The sequence below is a fragment of the Mytilus edulis genome, chromosome 8, assembly GCF_963676685.1.
Source record: "Mytilus edulis chromosome 8, xbMytEdul2.2, whole genome shotgun sequence".
In the NCBI taxonomy this organism is placed as follows: domain Eukaryota; kingdom Metazoa; phylum Mollusca; class Bivalvia; order Mytilida; family Mytilidae; genus Mytilus; species Mytilus edulis.
The window spans coordinates 36,418,997-36,436,835 of NC_092351.1; the positions used below are offsets into that span (position 1 = coordinate 36,418,997).

The 17,839-nt window shown below is 31.4% G+C and overlaps 2 protein-coding genes across 3 annotated transcripts in view; one reads left to right on the top strand and one right to left on the bottom strand.

Moving 5' to 3' along the window:
* LOC139484064 (CAP-Gly domain-containing linker protein 1-like) overlaps positions 1 to 17,782 on the bottom strand; it is a 25,260-nt gene extending 7,478 nt beyond the window's left edge. Inside the window, exons 1-7 of the mRNA XM_071267786.1 lie at positions 17,730 to 17,782; positions 15,333 to 15,494; positions 4,835 to 5,017; positions 4,273 to 4,368; positions 3,229 to 3,321; positions 2,785 to 2,946; positions 1,253 to 1,435 (exon numbers count right to left, since the gene is read on the bottom strand). Coding sequence (XP_071123887.1) covers positions 1,253 to 1,435; positions 2,785 to 2,946; positions 3,229 to 3,321; positions 4,273 to 4,368; positions 4,835 to 5,017; positions 15,333 to 15,469 — 854 coding nt within the window. The 5' untranslated portion in view covers positions 15,470 to 15,494; positions 17,730 to 17,782. The remainder of the gene's footprint in view (positions 1 to 1,252; positions 1,436 to 2,784; positions 2,947 to 3,228; positions 3,322 to 4,272; positions 4,369 to 4,834; positions 5,018 to 15,332; positions 15,495 to 17,729) is intronic.
* The window catches only part of LOC139486786 (ragulator complex protein LAMTOR1-like), a 513,831-nt gene that overhangs the window by 209,724 nt on the left and 286,268 nt on the right, over positions 1 to 17,839 (top strand). The window lies entirely within an intron of this gene.

Genomic DNA, 17,839 nt, shown 5'->3' on the forward strand with positions numbered 1-17,839 from the left:
AGTTACCAAAGGTACCAGGATTATAATTTAGTACGCCAGACGCGCGTTTCGTCTACATACGACTCATCAATGACGCTCAGATCAAAATAGTTAAGTACAAATTTGAAGAGCATTACAGTGTCGATACTTTTTATTCTTTGAGATGATATAACACAAGCCTCTTCCCGACGGTTATATATGAAACCAACGAAACCAATGAAACAACTGAAGATCTACTGAATGAACCGGACGCCTATATATGCTACACTAATCGAATTAAATATTTGTGATGGGTTCTATGTTTACGAATATGACATTTAAAGAGCTAAAAGCATTCGATTCTCGACAGAATAAATGCTGAAGATAGTGGTTTGCTTTTGACTTCAGAAATAGCAACTTCAAATTGTCCTTTTATACAGAAGACTTAAACAAAGTTTATTATGCGACAAGTTATTATCTGATAGAAAACCGTAAAGGTATGTGATAGTTCGTATTGAAGATGATATATATCATTAAAAAAAAGAACTCCGAGGGAAATTCAAAACGGAAAATCTCTAATCAAATGGCAAAATCAAAAGCTCAAACATATCAAAAGGAATGAATTACAACTGTCATATTCCTAACTTGGTACAGGCATTTTCTTACATAAAAAGTGGTGAATGAAACCTGGTTTTATAGCTAGCTAAACCTCTCACTTGTAAGACAGTCGCATCGAATTCAATTATATTTGAGAAAGATGTGTGAACTACACAAACAGACATAATAGGTAAAAATGACACAAATAGGAATACATCAGGGGTATATACATAAGGGGAAATACCTATCACACAGAGTCTTTTGAATGCTTCGGTCAAAAATAAACTCCTGAGAAATTTTGGTAAAATACATTTGTCGGTTTGTTTACGGTCGCGAAGGCGTAGTGGCAACAAGAAAAACAATGTATGGGAAGATAACTGTTACAAGGAATTTTGTTCGGTTAAACAGGGCCAGTTTCAAAAACGTATAACCTGTTCGATATCATATATACAATATAAAAGTGTCATTTGTCAAACAATAATACGACGCAAGAAAAAAATCAGGGGGAAGATAAAAACATAATAATCAGACCAAAAGCATTAGGTCTTTCCACGAAAAGTCGGAAATCATTAGTTTTCTGATAAATTCAGTAAGATATTAGTTTAACTACCACAACAGTTAACGCAATGAATGGCTCTCAACTTGAACGATCTTAAATTAATACTTATACATGTTTTTTTAGTTATACTTTACTTACAGCTTATCGTTCATTCCAAATATATGCTTCATTACAAAGTCAACAACAGCTTTTCCTGACTTGGCATCAGTTGCAATGTTTGTTCTTTCGTGTGATACATCATCATCGGACTGAAGCTGCATAACAGAATCTCTAAGCAAATTTATTGATCTAAGAATTTCTGTTTTGTCTTTCATGAAAACTCTAAAACAAGATACATGAAAAACACAAATGACAAAAATAGCAGTAAAACATTTATGATTTTAACAGAATGTTGTAATTTATTCTAATGAAGGAGGTCATAATGGCCGAAACGTATGGAAAATTGTGTTAGAGTTTTCATCATATATATATGGACTTATAATATATTTTTTTCTGTGACTGCATCTTACATTAATTTATAGGATCCTTTACAATAGATAATTCAGCTAATCTACTATTTAGTTAGTGAATACTAAACTTAAAGAATTCAACATTCTACAAAATATATTACTTTTCACTTCAAACATTCAATAGCTTTGAAGTATTTTTCTTCCAGTGACACACTAAACAGTATTCAATATTAGTAGCAAATTAAGACATGTATATGGCATCTCTTTTGATACAATTCGTCACATATACTTATTCTCATGACATTAACAAGCAGATATATATTTTGACAGTCAACAATACATAAGATATTTATGCCGTGACAAAATGAGAGAAATCGCTTCGAATATGACTAAATTTTGAACTTGGTATGACAGACTTTCTTGTCACTTAATACAAGTCGACACATTAAAAGAAGGACGAAAGATACCAAAGGGACAGTCAATCTCATAAATTCAAAATTAACTGACAACGCAATGGTTAAAAATGAAAAAGACAAACAGACAAACAATAGTGCACATGACACAACATAGAAAACTAAAGAATAAACAACACGAACCCCACCAAAAACTAGGGGTGATCTCAGGTACTCCGGAAGGGTAAGCAGATCCTGCTCCACATGTGTCACCCGTCGTGTTGCTTATGTGATGACAAATCCGGTAAATAGTCTAATTCGGTAGGTCACATTCATGAAAGGGAAGGGGGTTGTAGTTACAACGTAAGAAACATATCCGATATCATTTGTGAAAGTTCAAGGTTATTCCATAACGGTCAACCAACTCGTGATGGCGTCCGTAAAATTTACAAAGGGACGATTTCAACTTCATCATTTGAAAAATTACTTAAAATTTCTATTTCTTTTTCTTTTTCAGCGAGCAATTTCTATATGAATTATGTAGTAAATGATACAAAAGTAATATGCATTTTAAAAATGTTCTGTGTATTTGTTGTTCATATATAGCTATTATTTGAACAAAAAAGTACTATCAATTATATCCATTTCAAAACTTTCATTAGCAATCCAACTATGTCACCCGTTTAGGTACTGGATTGTATTCATGTGTATATAACTTTTTCGCAACCATTGCACTGACCAATGAAACTTGGTTTAACATACCACATCTAGATTAAATAGCGAGAATATATTCAATGTTTTGCCTACATTGCAAAGTATATATACTTACAAGCTTTGTAATTGATCAATCTTGTTCTTTAAAAACTCGATCTTGTCCATCGTTGTTTTAACATGATCCATGGGTTTGGTTATAATATCAGATTCATCTGACCAAAATATTAATAGATCTTCAATTGATCTATCAACCATTTCCTTTTCGACGGATAGTTCACTGGAAAGCACACCATAATACAATATAATAGTGTATGTAATAATATATAATAAAAAATCTTGAACAAAATATGAGGCAGTATATATCGTCAATTTTATGAGACAAAGAAAATTAATAAACATTAGAGAAGTATTGAAAGGTAATTGAGAATGACGAAAAACAATTTCATTTCTATCTTTTTTTTAACCATCAATCTATTTTTAAGTTTTAAAAGTATTGTACTTTTTTAAATAGTATACTTATATTTTAAAGGGCATACCTATACATGATAGAATTATTTACCTTGATGCAAGTTTGCTTTTCTCGAGTTCATCTTTTAATTGGTGGATGTTTTGCTCTAGTCTCTTGTTTTCTCCTGTTTTCTGTTCAATGTCTCTTTTAGAAAGGAAACGATAAATTAGAAAAAAATGAATTATTGTAATTAAAATCAATGTTCATAGAATAAACATGGTTTTTAATTGCTTTTATAAAAGAACAATTTTAAACTCGAAAATTTAATGTGTTTCCGTTTTTATACACATTTGTCCTTCTTTCAATTCAAGAAGTTATTTTTCAATTTAAATCCATTTTCACTAATTCTACGGTTAGTTACTGGTGTTTTCTTGGTATTCCTTATTAGAAGATTTTATATACACCTAAAACGACAAAGTTATTTTTCATTTAACTGTATATATTTTGAAACCGTTTTTTTTTTAAAGTGATGATTTTCTAAAGGTTGTTAAATATTTCGCGGTGGTGTCTTGCCATGGCTTTGTTTGGACTTGTGTGTTTGCTTTTTGGCCTTGAATGTTTGTCCCTAATATTTTTTCATTCAGGTATTGCATATCAAATTTATTCGTTCATAGTGTGTTAACTTACGTTTTTTGATCGAGTTTAGCCTTCCAATTGATATTTTATCGTGTGTTTTTCTATGTTGTGATGTTTATACTATTGTTTCAGAAAAAGGGAGATGGTTTGGTACCATTTAAACGTTTAATCCCGCTGAAAATGTTTGCACCTGTCCAAAAGTCAGGAATCTGATGTACAGTAGTTGTCGTATGTTCATGTAATTTATACGTGTTTCTCGTTTCTCGTTTTTTTTTATATGGATTAGTCCGTTGGTTTTCCCATTTGAATGGTTTTACACTAGTAATTTGGGGGCCCTTTATAGCTTGTTGTTCGGTTTGTGCCAAGGCGCCGTGTTGAATACCGTACATCGACCTATAATGGTTTACTTTTATAAATTGTTATTTGGATGGAGAGTTGTCTCATTGGCACTCATACCACATCTTCCTATGTCTATTTTCTTTATATTGGTGAAAAACAATTCATTATATTATTACTCACCTTGATGCTAGTTTCCTATCCTCGAGTTCTCTTTTCAACTGTTGAGCGTCTTGTTCTAGCTGCTTGTTTTCTCCCACTTTGTGTTCTATGTCTCTTCTAGAAAAGACAAAAATCAGTGCAGAAAATGGATAAGATGTCAATATACATTAAAATTAGCTAGACTTTTCAAGACAACAAATGGGGTTTTTTTTAACTTGGAAAGTATATTCCTTTCCCTAATTATATCGGTTAGTTTTTTTCTGGTTTTTAAAAACCTTTTTCTATACATTATAAACAAAAATGGCGCAAAAGGAGAGATCCTCCGACAATCTCCGGAAACAGTTTTCAATACACAAAGTACTTAAAAAACGAATATCATTGATGACCCATAATTCCAAACAGTTTTAACAAAAACAGTAAAAATGAGGTCTTCATCCTTTACATAATGAAAAATACAGTTAAATTTTATTCAACGGTTAATTGTCACAACCAACACTTTACGCGAAGCATGGCTCCCAACTGCAATGACTTTAGCGACCTTTCATTCATACTTATAATCAGAAATTAATTATACCAAACTTACAGTTTATCGTTCATTTTAAGTATATGCTTCATTACAAAGTCAACAACAGCTTGTCCCGACTTTGCATCAGTTGCAATGCTTGTTCTGTCATGTGCTCTATCTTCAGCTGACTGAAGCTGCATTACAGATTCTCGAAGCAGATTTAACGATTGAAGAATTTCTGGTGCATCTTTCATGGAAGCTCTAAAGTAATACACGTTTTCAACTCAAATTGGAGAGAAAATCAATAAAAGGCTAGACTTTATTATTTTAACACATATATTCTACACTACAGTAAACATCGAAAACACGAATCTTTGAATTATACAAATCTTTAAAGAAAGAAAGTCTTGGTTTATAATATACTTTTTATACGTGTTTCTCGTTTCTCGTTTTTTTTTTATAAAGATAAAACCGTTGGTTTTCCCGTTTGAATGGTTTAGTTATCACTGAACTAGTATATATATTTATAAAGGGGCCAGCTGAAGGACGCCTCCGGGTGCGGGAATTTCTCGTTGCATTGAAGTTCTGCTGTTGTCTGTTATATGGTCGGGTTGTTGTCCCTTTGACACATTCCCCATTTCCATTCTCAATGTTAGGGCACTAGTAATTTTGGGGCCCTTTATAGCTTGTTGTTCGGTGTGAACCAAGGCTCCGTGATGAAGGCCGTACATTAACTTTTATAAATTATTAATTGAATGGAGAGTTGTCTCATTGGCACTCATACAATGTACCACATCTTCCTATATCTATTTAGATTTCAACTCCAATTCTTGAATAGAAACATTCTATAACGAATTCAACTTTTATACTTACAGAAATATATATTTTAATAGAGTCACAACTGAATGAAATATATTTTTGCCGTGAAGAAAGGATGACAAATGTTTCCATCATAACAAAGTTTACAACTTTGTATGACAGAGCTTTTGGTCACTAACACAAGATAACATACTACAATCATTTACTTTTTATCCTCAAGTCCATTTTCCATTGTACACATTTGCATTTCCCTTTCTCTTTTAGTGAGCAAATTTCTACACTTATTATGTAGTAAAAGAAACAAATCTAAAATGCATTTAGATGTTCTGAGTATTTTATTTCGCATTTCCGTTGCCCCGAGCGTACTTGGTTATGGTTTACTCATAAACACGTTTAATGCACATGAGACATTTGTCATAAGTTTTGGCTAGAACTATATCCATGATGTTACATCATTTTGTAGAAATGGACGTTTTGATATTTAAAAATACGTTATGTTTGAAAGTGAAATGTTTGGCGTATAAACTTGTTAAATGTGCATCTAGCGCAGAAAAGGAGTTCTGTTAACGTACTTGCAGCGACATACATTTTTTTTAAAATCCCGACATTGTTAATACAACAATCCATTAAAAATGTATTAAAAATGTGTTCTACTGCATAAAAAGAACACGTGTTTTCAGTTGATCGTAAACACGTAGTATTCCATCGTGCATTGTTACCAAATTATTGGATTGGTGAAAAACCCATGTAAAACATGCGCCAGACGTAAATAAAAAAATATAATTGCTATGTGTATACAAATTCATGTAACTCCATATAAGGTAGTGTTCCCAACCTGGTTTTACTACATATCATAACCTCTTTTACCATATTATAAATTACATAGTGTGTGTGTGACCTAGTAGGACAAATATGGGGTCAGTTTAATTCCATATGGATGAGACCGATTCTCGAATCCCAGCATGGAATTTACTGACTCTATATAATTCATCTTATCAACTGTCTTAATATTTGTTAATCAGACTAATAATGGCTTATTGAAATGATCAAATTCTAAATGCTTCGTATTAAGAACCTTCTTCCATTTGTATATATACGAAACAAAAGCCACTTTTAATGTGATTCATGAATATATTTCAAGCTTACAGACCGTGTTGTTTTTAAAAAGTGACGTTCCATATGTTTTGTGTTGAAAAGGAAGATACTCCTTACTGCAGCTACTGAATCACTCAAGTTTCCCGTTTTTCCGTTTTCGCTCCGTTTTTCATTCGTTCCGTTTGCGTGTTTCGTTCATTCCGTTTACGTGTCATTCATTCCATTCATTTCGTTCATTCCATTCCGTGTTCCATTCCGTTTATACACGACATAGCATTATAACAAGCGTGTTATTCGGTAAATTGTGAAGCTTATCATTTCGTTTTAGAACGTTTACAGCGTGTGTGAACGATTATATCATTCTAAAACAAAAGGTAATTCGGTTCGTTTCACAGATAAATTTCGTATTTTATAATCACATCATCACATGTATTTTTCTTCATTAAAAAAAAAAACGACAATCACTGGCTCAGGTTCATTATTTATTTTTTGTAAAAAGGATGTTTAAGAATATCCCTATATTAAAGTTTACTCTACACATGGCTTACTGCATATACCGAGTTGCAAAAATTTCTACATGTAACTAATTTACAATAAAACGAATGTAGAAAATTGTAGTACGGTAGTTTGTAAATAGTCTTCTTTCTATTTTAAATGATTAAAAGTAAATGCTGAATAAAATGTATCTACGATTGCTTAAAACATAGGGACAATATTTCAGTAAGTCTGTGTTTCATTTAATTTGACTTAACATGCTAGATTTATATTTTTTTTTAATACAGCTACTGTGATCTTAGTATTATAGGAAAATATTTTTTGTATTTGCATATCATAAATACAATGAAATATCATGCATATGAAACATGTATATGCAGCCTTGTGTTTAAGTTTAGTGGACTATTGACAATAACATATTTCTGTAAAGCTAAAAAGACATTTTATTGCAACAGATGTGTATTAATTAAAGTGGTGACAACGTTTTCGAGGATTTCATACATTTTTTAATCAATCCAAATAACCAGCGGGCGTACTCTGCAGGACATCTTTTGAAAACTTGCGAGACATTTCACACTTAGCTTAGTTGTTTAACAGATAATTATTCTACTGCCAATCATTAAATGGAACTTTTATTTTTGTTATTTTTAGCAAATGAGACTAATAAAGATATTTATATATTTACATTGATCTTGATTTTTTTTAGGTGTTTAAAATTTGTTCAGAAATATAATTCAGTATTTTTATTTCCTTTATTTGAAATGTTTACGCGTTCAGCTAATCTGACAATAACAGTGTAGTTATAACGTGATACCTATTAAGAGAATGATAAACGAAAAAAAGAGTCACAGGAAAAAAGTCCCGGGAAAAAGGTCACAAAGTCCCTAGAAAATAAAGTCACCGGAAAAAAAAGCCACAAGAATAAAAATCACAAGAAAATAATCACAGGGAGTGACAATGCGGTATGGGCCTTTCTCACAGTCGAAGGCCGTACGGTGACCTTTATATATACATTTGTTAAAATTTCTGTGTCATTTGATCTCTTGTGGAGAGTTATCGCATTGCAATCATACCACATCTTCTTTTTTTATATATGTGTTGTGCAAAAAAAAAAAAAAACATTACAAGTTGTCGATTCATTCATTGACAGTTGCTTTTTCAGTTAGTGAAACCGTTAATAAAAACAGTCACGTACGTTTAAAATTAATTTGAATAAGCATAGCATACTTATAGATACATGTATGTAAGTTTGACACTAGTAATTTTGAGGCCCTTTATAGCTTGTTGTTCGGTGTGAACCAAGGCTCCGTGTTGAAGGCCGTACTTTGACCTATAATGGTTTACTTTTTTTAAATTGTTATTTGGATGGAGAGTTGTCTCATTGGCACTCACACCACATCTTCCTACATATATCTAAGGGCTGTATAGCCAGTCACGGTCTTTGAAAACTTCCATCATCATCATCAATGGGGTTTTTTTTTTTTGGGGGGGGGGGGTAAATTATAGATTATGATGATATTTCTAAAAACTTGTGATCTTTTTACAAATTTCCATAAACTAGAAATTAATATTCAGCCCTAAACGTTGCCGATGAGAGCATTTTAGAAAACCATAAATAATATAGTGTAGATATATCAGCTTTGTCTTAAAATTTGCAATAAAAAAGTACCTTCAAATATTGAATCAAAACTCTTTTGAAACAAAGAAATTTTTCCAGATATATACATGTTGTATAAAGAATATTGTTTTCCGTGTTCTATTCCGTTTATGCACGACATAGAATGTTCCTTTCCTAATCAATTGCACTCATGACTTAAAGTAATGTGAAATTTTACAACAAATCATCTACAAAATTGTACTTTAGTGTCAGTAAGGACAAAAAGTCATATTTAGTGTAAAGTGCAAAGTCCCAAAAATGTAGTTAGAGTTATGAATTTTCGTTAATTCATATGTATCACATTTTATAAGAAATATTAACATTAAACCGGGATAAAAATAAATCTCAATTATACTAAGAAAAGAATATTCAATGAATATTATACAATATGCTTCGTTGCAAATTCGTGTAAAACCTTAGACAAATAGTACAGTTGCATTTTATCGACTGGTCAGTGTTCGGAACTTATGATAACAAATAGTTATAGCGTATTAAGGACGAGAAAACGAATAAAAAGATATGTTTCGCAAGAAATAAATATCCACCAGAGACAAAATGACTTATAGATGTTAAACTGGTCGTTCCAGCTATACATGTAGCTTTGCACTTCGAGGTGAACACAACAGGGGTCCAGTTTGTATAGATGGAATTATTAAAGGTCACCGTCTCAAAATTCTATGCACGTTTGAGTTTCAATCCCGCGAAAATTACAAGGGTACATCAAAGTGACATATAATTAATATTCGTTTATTTTATATACTCAGAATGAATAGCTTGATCGTTTATACAGAGAATAACATAAAAAAATATTTGGTATGTTTGCAGACTAGACAACTATTAACCAGAGTATATGACAGATGAAAGCAACCATAAGTAACCTATAGAAAATCCATACCGAATAGTAAGCTCTAAGAAGGTTCCGAAACAAAACAATTCAAACCAGGAAATAAGTAATCCTGTTGCTGTAAAGACTTTATAACAGTTGTGTTTATGAATGAAATGGTTAAAGAAAGCATCAATCTGTCGATTGCTTTCTTTTGCTTACTGCGCTACATCGATGAGTGTCAATTTCATTTTTTGCGAAAACAGAAATATTTTGTTAAAAAGAAAAAACAACCTAAACATCAGAGAAACATTTCATTTCAGTTCTGTTCCTGTATCAATTCGCAGTTTTTCTTAAATATTTTTTTCTTATATGCGAAGGGATTCCGTGCCTTCAGTTAGGTTTAGTATCATATAACCGAACTTTTAATTATAATATAATATACTAGTAGGAACTAATAAATTATTCGGTCCAAGGCCTGATTGATGAAACGGAATTATCGACAACACAAAATGCAGGAAATAGTTGTGTACAAGAATTGAACCACGCTGAAGTACATCCATTATTCATAGTTCATTATCTATTAACTAATCAAATGGTCGCCTAGTTACAGTAACTGTAAGTAGAAAAGTGGACAACCTTAGCGTGAATACAAGTACTTCTTCGTGACAATTACAGCTAATTTCTTTATTCATGCAGGGTAAGACTTTGGTAAGTTTGATTGCTAAAATGTTTGTATATTGACAATTGGAAATTGGATAACTGTCAATCAAATTTTAATATAACATATACTTGTTTTAATAATGCCTGTCTATATTGTTTGCAGAAGTCGATCTTTATAATAGTGCTTAAACTAACGTTAATACAAACAAAGCATGCAAGCCAATTGAAGTTTTACTCTACAAGCATTAGGAAATTAGCTGTAATGGTACAATTAAAGCCAGGAGCATTTGAGATCGTAAATAAGTTACTGCAACCTAAAACACAGCCGTAGTCCGTTTAAAATCGTTTAATGTGTCATTGTACATTTTTGTAAATAACGTTGTCTTGTCAATATAATTTTTATTTCTTTTATTTAAATGATTATCATATTGCTTGTTCATGTGAACTTAAACACTTAACCGGGAGAGTGTTTGTCCATGTCTGCATGGTCACTGCTTATCAATCGTAATCCTCAACAATTAAGTGAACTTTCGGGAAGTATCGCGTGATTTAATAGCTCGGATTTTTAGATTAGATATGCGCCGTTAAATGTGCAACTGATCTTACTAGGATCATTTTTAGAATAAATGGCCTTAATTAACCTTTGTTAAGTTATCGCATGCACGTGAGTAACTTACTTAAAAAGTACATGATTTCGTCTTCGCCGTTTTACTAAACATACAGCTTTTTAGTAATCACTATACTGCATATAAGATATATACATGTACCCCCCCGAAAAAAAGAACAAACAAAAAACAACAACCAACCAGTACATCATTAGAACCCCAATTTATTCATCGTGGAAATATTGCGCTTAAAAATAGGGGCAAAAGATGGCAGATATCAGAGGGACATTCAAACTCACAAATCGAAAATAAACTGACATCGCCATGGATAAAAAAGAAATAAATAGACAGACAAAAAATAGTTCACAGAACACAACATCGGAAACAAGGACTGAGCAACACAAACCCCACCAAAAACTTCCTGAAGGGAAAGCAAATCCTGTTCCACATGTGGCACCCTTTGTGTTCTCATATTACCCATAATACCAATTTGATTTGATAGCTTTGTTTTAATTTCTGTTTCAGACGCGAATTATTCAGTTTTTGGTTAAAATGCACACCATTGATGTTTTTTTACAAAAATGTTTTTGAGGAGAATAAAATTATTAACCCGTATGCATAAATTCTTAAAACATAGGAAACATATAGACAATAACTTGTTAGTGTCTTTAAATATCAGCTGTATGTGTACGAGGCTAAGACACCGGTGTAATGCGAGCTTTAGCGAGCTAATACTCCTGTTTCGAGCCGAGTACAAATACAGCTTAACATTTAATGACACTAAACAGTTATTGTCTTTATCCTGCGTTTAATTCTGTATTTCGTTCGTGTTTTGAAAGACACAAAACTTCACATTTTTTTGCATTTATTTTCGATTTGAAATCCCTTGCGTCCCGCATAGTAATATTAAAATCACAAATTCAGCTGAAGACGGGTTGAAAAAAAACAAATCTCGAATGTTCAACAATAATACATCGCTTAAGGTAAATAATTGTCTATTTTAACATAACAACTAATTTCAGATCTAGATCTAGGTGAGGGCGTGCAAATATTATAATTTCACCGAGGGGAACAAAACGAAACACACTGCAATATTTGTTTATGCCAAAAAAAAAAAAAAAAAAAAAAAAAAAAAAAAAAAAAAAAAAAAAACGATACCTCCTGCTTTTAATTTAATCCTTTAAAAGTTACAACATTGTATAGTAATGCAAGAATATAAGGATGTAGGAGTGTACCATCTTTCAATGTATTTTGTCCTTCTGTATATACTACGTTACAGTAAAGGATTTTTTTTTTTATCGTAGGCGAATATTATTCTCTCAAAATGTATGCTATTTCTTTATTGTTTAGTAGCTGTCAAAATTCTTATTCTATTTTGATGAACACATTTTAGTATTGTATTTTTTCGTTATAACTACTTTTTCGTCCGGAATATAAGTGAAATACTTGCCACTGTACGTTAAGAAAACGTAACAAAATAAGCTAAAAAGCAATTCACAAAGCTATCATACATTATAAAATAAAAAGAATATATGCTAATTTGTTGCTATTATAAGTATTTTTTCGAAGTTTTATGTTTTAATATCAATTTTGAATAAGTACCTGTGTGTCGTAAGTCATAACGGTGTCGTTCAATTTTTATTCAGTAGGGGTTACGGGGTTAGGACCAACTTTTTTACAATCAATGCCTTTGAATGTGCTTCAATTTATCCTGAGTTGGAACCCACTTTTTAAAAAAATGCTGGATCCGCCCATGAATATTTTCTAATTTCATCATAGATACTTGTATTTAATAAGACTATCCTTGAATTATCCTGGATTTCCGACTTAGCATGACGTAAAATTGAGAATTGAAATGAGGAATGTGTCAAAGAGACAACAACCCGACTAAAGAGTCGCAAACAGCCGGAAGCCACCAATGGGTCTTCAGCACATAGAGAAAATCCCTCACCCGGACACGTGCTTAAGTTTGCCTCTAAACAAAAATATGTACTAGTTCAGTGACCTTGGACATCAAGCTTAATCCAAAAATTATAAATAAACATTAAAATTTAGGCAATTAATAAGTTTGCTATAACAATTTTGCCAACGATTAAATCTATCTGAAACAAGTGTACAACAATTAGCAATTTTCTGATTTATTACTAAACAAAATCGTAAATCATCGATAATAAACGTGATTAAACTGTTACATTATCACGATTTTATTTTGACATTTCAAACAACAGAAAAGTTCCCGATTGTGAAATAGATAACGACTTGTTATTTTTCAACCCAGATGTGAAACTTCAAAGAGTGAAGGTGTGATAGACGGATGCTAAAAATCAACATGTAAATTATATGGACGAGTAATAAAAAGGTGTTACATGTATGAAGTTATTCTGGAAACTGTTATCAATTAGCGAGATTCCGATCAAAGCTTTGTATTTGCAATCTTCGAAGAACGCAAAAAAAAAAGGCAAAAATAAAGAGTGATATTATAAATGTAAAAGTTCAAAAAGTTTATTTATCATATTTCTATTTCCAAGCCAATGGTCACTTACTCACATTTAACATAAAAACAAATATGTTTTAAATATTTCTTAACAATATATTGTTTTTAATATTTGGTCTTTATTCTACTTTTCAAGACATTTCCAATATTTGCATATATAATTATATATATATATTTTTAGATATTCAAGGCAGTTTTATTTCTTTTTCAATAACTTTTAGAATGATTCCCTTCTCTTATTTCTAGTTGATTTTCTGTATTTTATAAACGTCTTTTTTTTATGTGCGTTAGATATATTTTCTAATTAAATCAACCGTTTAATTGTGTTGAGTCATTTAATAGGTAAAAAGAAAACACAATATTATAAATGATTATATTCTTCACTGAATATTCTTGCTACATTATGTAAGTATATTTGTGAGCGTAATTCGTCCTGAACATTCATGATATATGTGCCACTTGACTTCAAGAAACGAACAACCAATCATTACTAGCTAGTGTTTGCACTTGAATAAAAAATAAAAACAAATACACTGTACATGCGTGCACTTACAGATAAATTGACTGACTTTGGAAGTACTAGGTTATTTTGAAAAAGGTTAAATATACGGATCATACGCTAATGTAAAAGACGGGAAATGATTACACTAAAGGCATCGAAAAAAATGTTTTCCCTCCGTGAAACGCAATAAGAATATTTGTATCTATTTTTTGGAAAAACTTGATGGGCGTTAGTTTTAAAATTTACAAACACGAATAGGGTCGTTCATTTCTTTAATAAAGAAAACTATGCAAATAGTTTGACGTGGATAACGAAAAAGATTGACACACACACATGTTTTGAAAGCATAATATAATATATTCTATTTATTTTAACCAGGGATAGCGACTGCCACTAAATTATGTTTCTGAGATACTCCTTAAATGTTCACGTCTTTTACGATGTACATCTCACTAACTTATATGAAAATAAGTAGAAAAAAATGACAACTTTAATAATAAATATGAATAATAAAATAAAGAATGTTTCCATCCTATTTTTTTAAGAAGAGAAGGTTTTTTGATATTTAAATTGATTTTGTTTGCCTTTCATAATTTAAATATTTTTTTCTATTTTACTATTTATCTATTCATTTCAGAGCTATCATTTTTATTTTTAAATGCAATATCGAAGTAATGTAATGAATTCTATTCATAAATAAACAATGAGTAGTACACTATACCGATTAACTTTGGTATATTTATTCGTTTCATTTGGAAATTTGAAAACTAGCATAATCGCCAAACAACCAATCAGATGAAATAGTATCGTTTCTGAACGAAACAATGTTTGTTTACACGGAATGTATTGATCGTTTCGTTCGTTTCGTTCACACATGACTTTGAGCGGAAAAACACGAGTTGACTTTAACATGTTTAATAAACGAAATGAGTGGAGATACACGATTCTGACTGATTTAACTCGTTCGTTCTCATTTCATTCCATTCGCGTGTTCGTTCCGTGTTCGTTCCGTATTTAAATATAAGAGGGAACGTTGAGTGGTTTAGTAGCTGTAACCCCATATGGTAACTAAGTCTACAGGTTTACTAACCCTATATTTTAAGAAACCCTATACCACGTGTAGTCCTTTAACCAATAATATCCCCATAAACTTATCCGTGTATTTGTATATACGAGGTAAGACAAATATATATAAACCTATCATTTAAACAAAAATGTAATATAAATGTTATTCAGTCCAAAACATTCATCAGCAATAGAACTATTTACGTTCCCTGCGGAGACACTAGATGGACTTAATAAATTCATTACTTTTTGGGAGTCATTACACTTCCCAATGAAAAATGTTTAGCATACCACGTATGGTTTATATAAAGAGATTATACTGGAGGTTTTGCTTACATTACAATGTATCTACACTTACAAGCCTTTTAATTGATCAATCTTGTTCTTTAAAAACTCGATCATGTCCGTCGTCGTTTTAAATTGGTCCATGCGTTTGGTTATATTATCAGATTCGTCTGACCAAAGTCTTAATATATCTTGAATTGATTTATCCATCTCTTCTTTGTCTAATGATACTATCCTGGAATGCACACCATAGTACTTTATATTCATACATGCCCTAAAATTTTGCCATCACAAATTTGTTGACCGTTATGACGTAATAACCGTTCTACAGCAGATGATATCGGATATGTTTCTTACGTCGTAACTACAATCCACTTCCCTTTTCATGAATGTGACCTACAGATTAAGACTATCTCCCTGGTTTGTTATAACAACACAATGGATACCGCATGGTGAGCAGGATCTGCTCACCCTTCCGGAGCACCTGAGATCACCCCCAGTTTTTGGTGGGGTTCGTGTTGCTCAGTCTTTAGTTTTCTATGTTGTTTCATGTGTACTATTACTTTTCTTTTTGTCTTTTTCATTTTCGATTTATGAGTTTGACTGTTCCTCTGGTATCTTTCGCCCCTCTTTCATGATTAAACAAAATATATGGCGGCTAATATCGTCAATTGTATAAGACAACCCAAAATATTTAACACGCTAAAAGCCAATTTCCTAATGTAGGTGTTAGGCAAAATAATTTATTGACTTGCTTGATTTGCTTGCTTTGTTTTTATTCATGTTTGCTCAAGCATTGTAATTAAGATTGAAATCTAAAAATAATATAAATAAACTCATATTGCTTGCAGATGTCCACCTTAATTGAAATGCTTGCGCAAACATGAATACAAACAAAGCAAGCCAACCAAGCTCTTACTCAACATGCATTAGGAAATTGACTCTAATCTAAGAGAAAACTATAAAGACTACGCAGAATAATCAAACAATTATGAAAATACGGATTTTTTGTGTCATTAAATTTGCTGTTACAAAATGTTAAAAACTATTATAAAATAAGGAATGGATCTCCCTCATACAAAGCTCTGATTCCTTTCACGGATTTGGCTATACTTTTTGAAACTTTTGGATTATAGCTCTACATCTTTTATATAAGCTTTGGAGTTTACATATTTTGGCCACGAGCATCACTGAAGAGACATTATTTGTCGAAATGCGCATCTGGTGCAGAAAAATTGGTACCGTTAATGTTAATACAACACAAACAAACATCTTCGAGAAAGAAACCAATACTGAAAGTATTATAAAACGTTTTTCTACACAATTGACTGATCGAGTACTCCGGTACATTAATTTAGATATTCCTTCTCATACAAGATATATATATTAATATAAAACAAAGAAGTTGATATGGATTACTATTTCTAACTATATAAGATAAACGAACATCAGTTGCTGAAAAACAAAAATATTAACCCCTTTTAAACAAAAAGAAATTTGAAAATCTACTATGATGCATGTTAAATAAGTAAAATATAATTTACTGCAAATAAAATAATGCACAATGTATTTGTCTTTTGAAATGTTTTTTTTTCGACGGAGTAATGTACTAAAACCATAATCTTGAAACATCAATTTGAGAATGGAAATTGGAAATGTGTCAAAGAGACAATAACCCAACCAAACAGCAGATACCACCGAACACCACGATAAATATTTCGAAACTTGAAGTTACAATAACAAATTGATGCAGCCATAGCTCAAGTCAATAATGCATATTGATGTTTAACGTCCAGCTGTGAATAGTATACGTTAATCAGTATGAGAACATGTTTTTGTGATATTAAAAAGACACAGAGTGCTTACGTCATAGTTACAATGTATCTCGATTTATTTCTATTTTTCTTACATGAAAAAGTTATATCTTTTTACGCGTTTTGTTTAGAAATGCAAAAAATATTAGCAACTGAACAATAATAGCAACCAGGCTTCCTGAGAATGGTCAATCCAGAAAATTAAGTCAGTCATATGCATTTTTTTCAATGATATCTTCATTGAATTTTTAAAACTTAAAATTGAAACATTGCTTGTTTCGCTATATCTTCATGTAAGAACACAACTGTTTGAGACTTTTGAAAAAAATTGAAACTCCAAAGTTATCCATCAAAATTAAATAAAATCATTTACAACTTTATGAAGCTTATTTTTGTAAGATTTAAGAGTTTTGAACTGTTTTGAAAAATTGTTATGAAGTTTTAAATAAACTCATCATAGATACCAGGACTAAATTTTGTACATACGCCAGACGCGCGTTTCGTCTACAAAAGACTCATCAGTGACGCTCGAATCAAAAAAGTTTAAAAAGGCCAAAATAAAAAACGAAGTTGAAGAGCATTAAGGACCAAAATTCCTAAAAGTTATGCCAAATACAGCTAATGTAATCAAGGGCACACACACTATGATTACGTACTTTAATGTCAGCTGAGTTTCCTTTAGTTCTTTTTTTCAAATGTTGAATGCTTTTTTCTAGTTGTCTCTTTTCCTCACTTTTCTGTTCAATATCTCTTCTGGAAAGAAAAT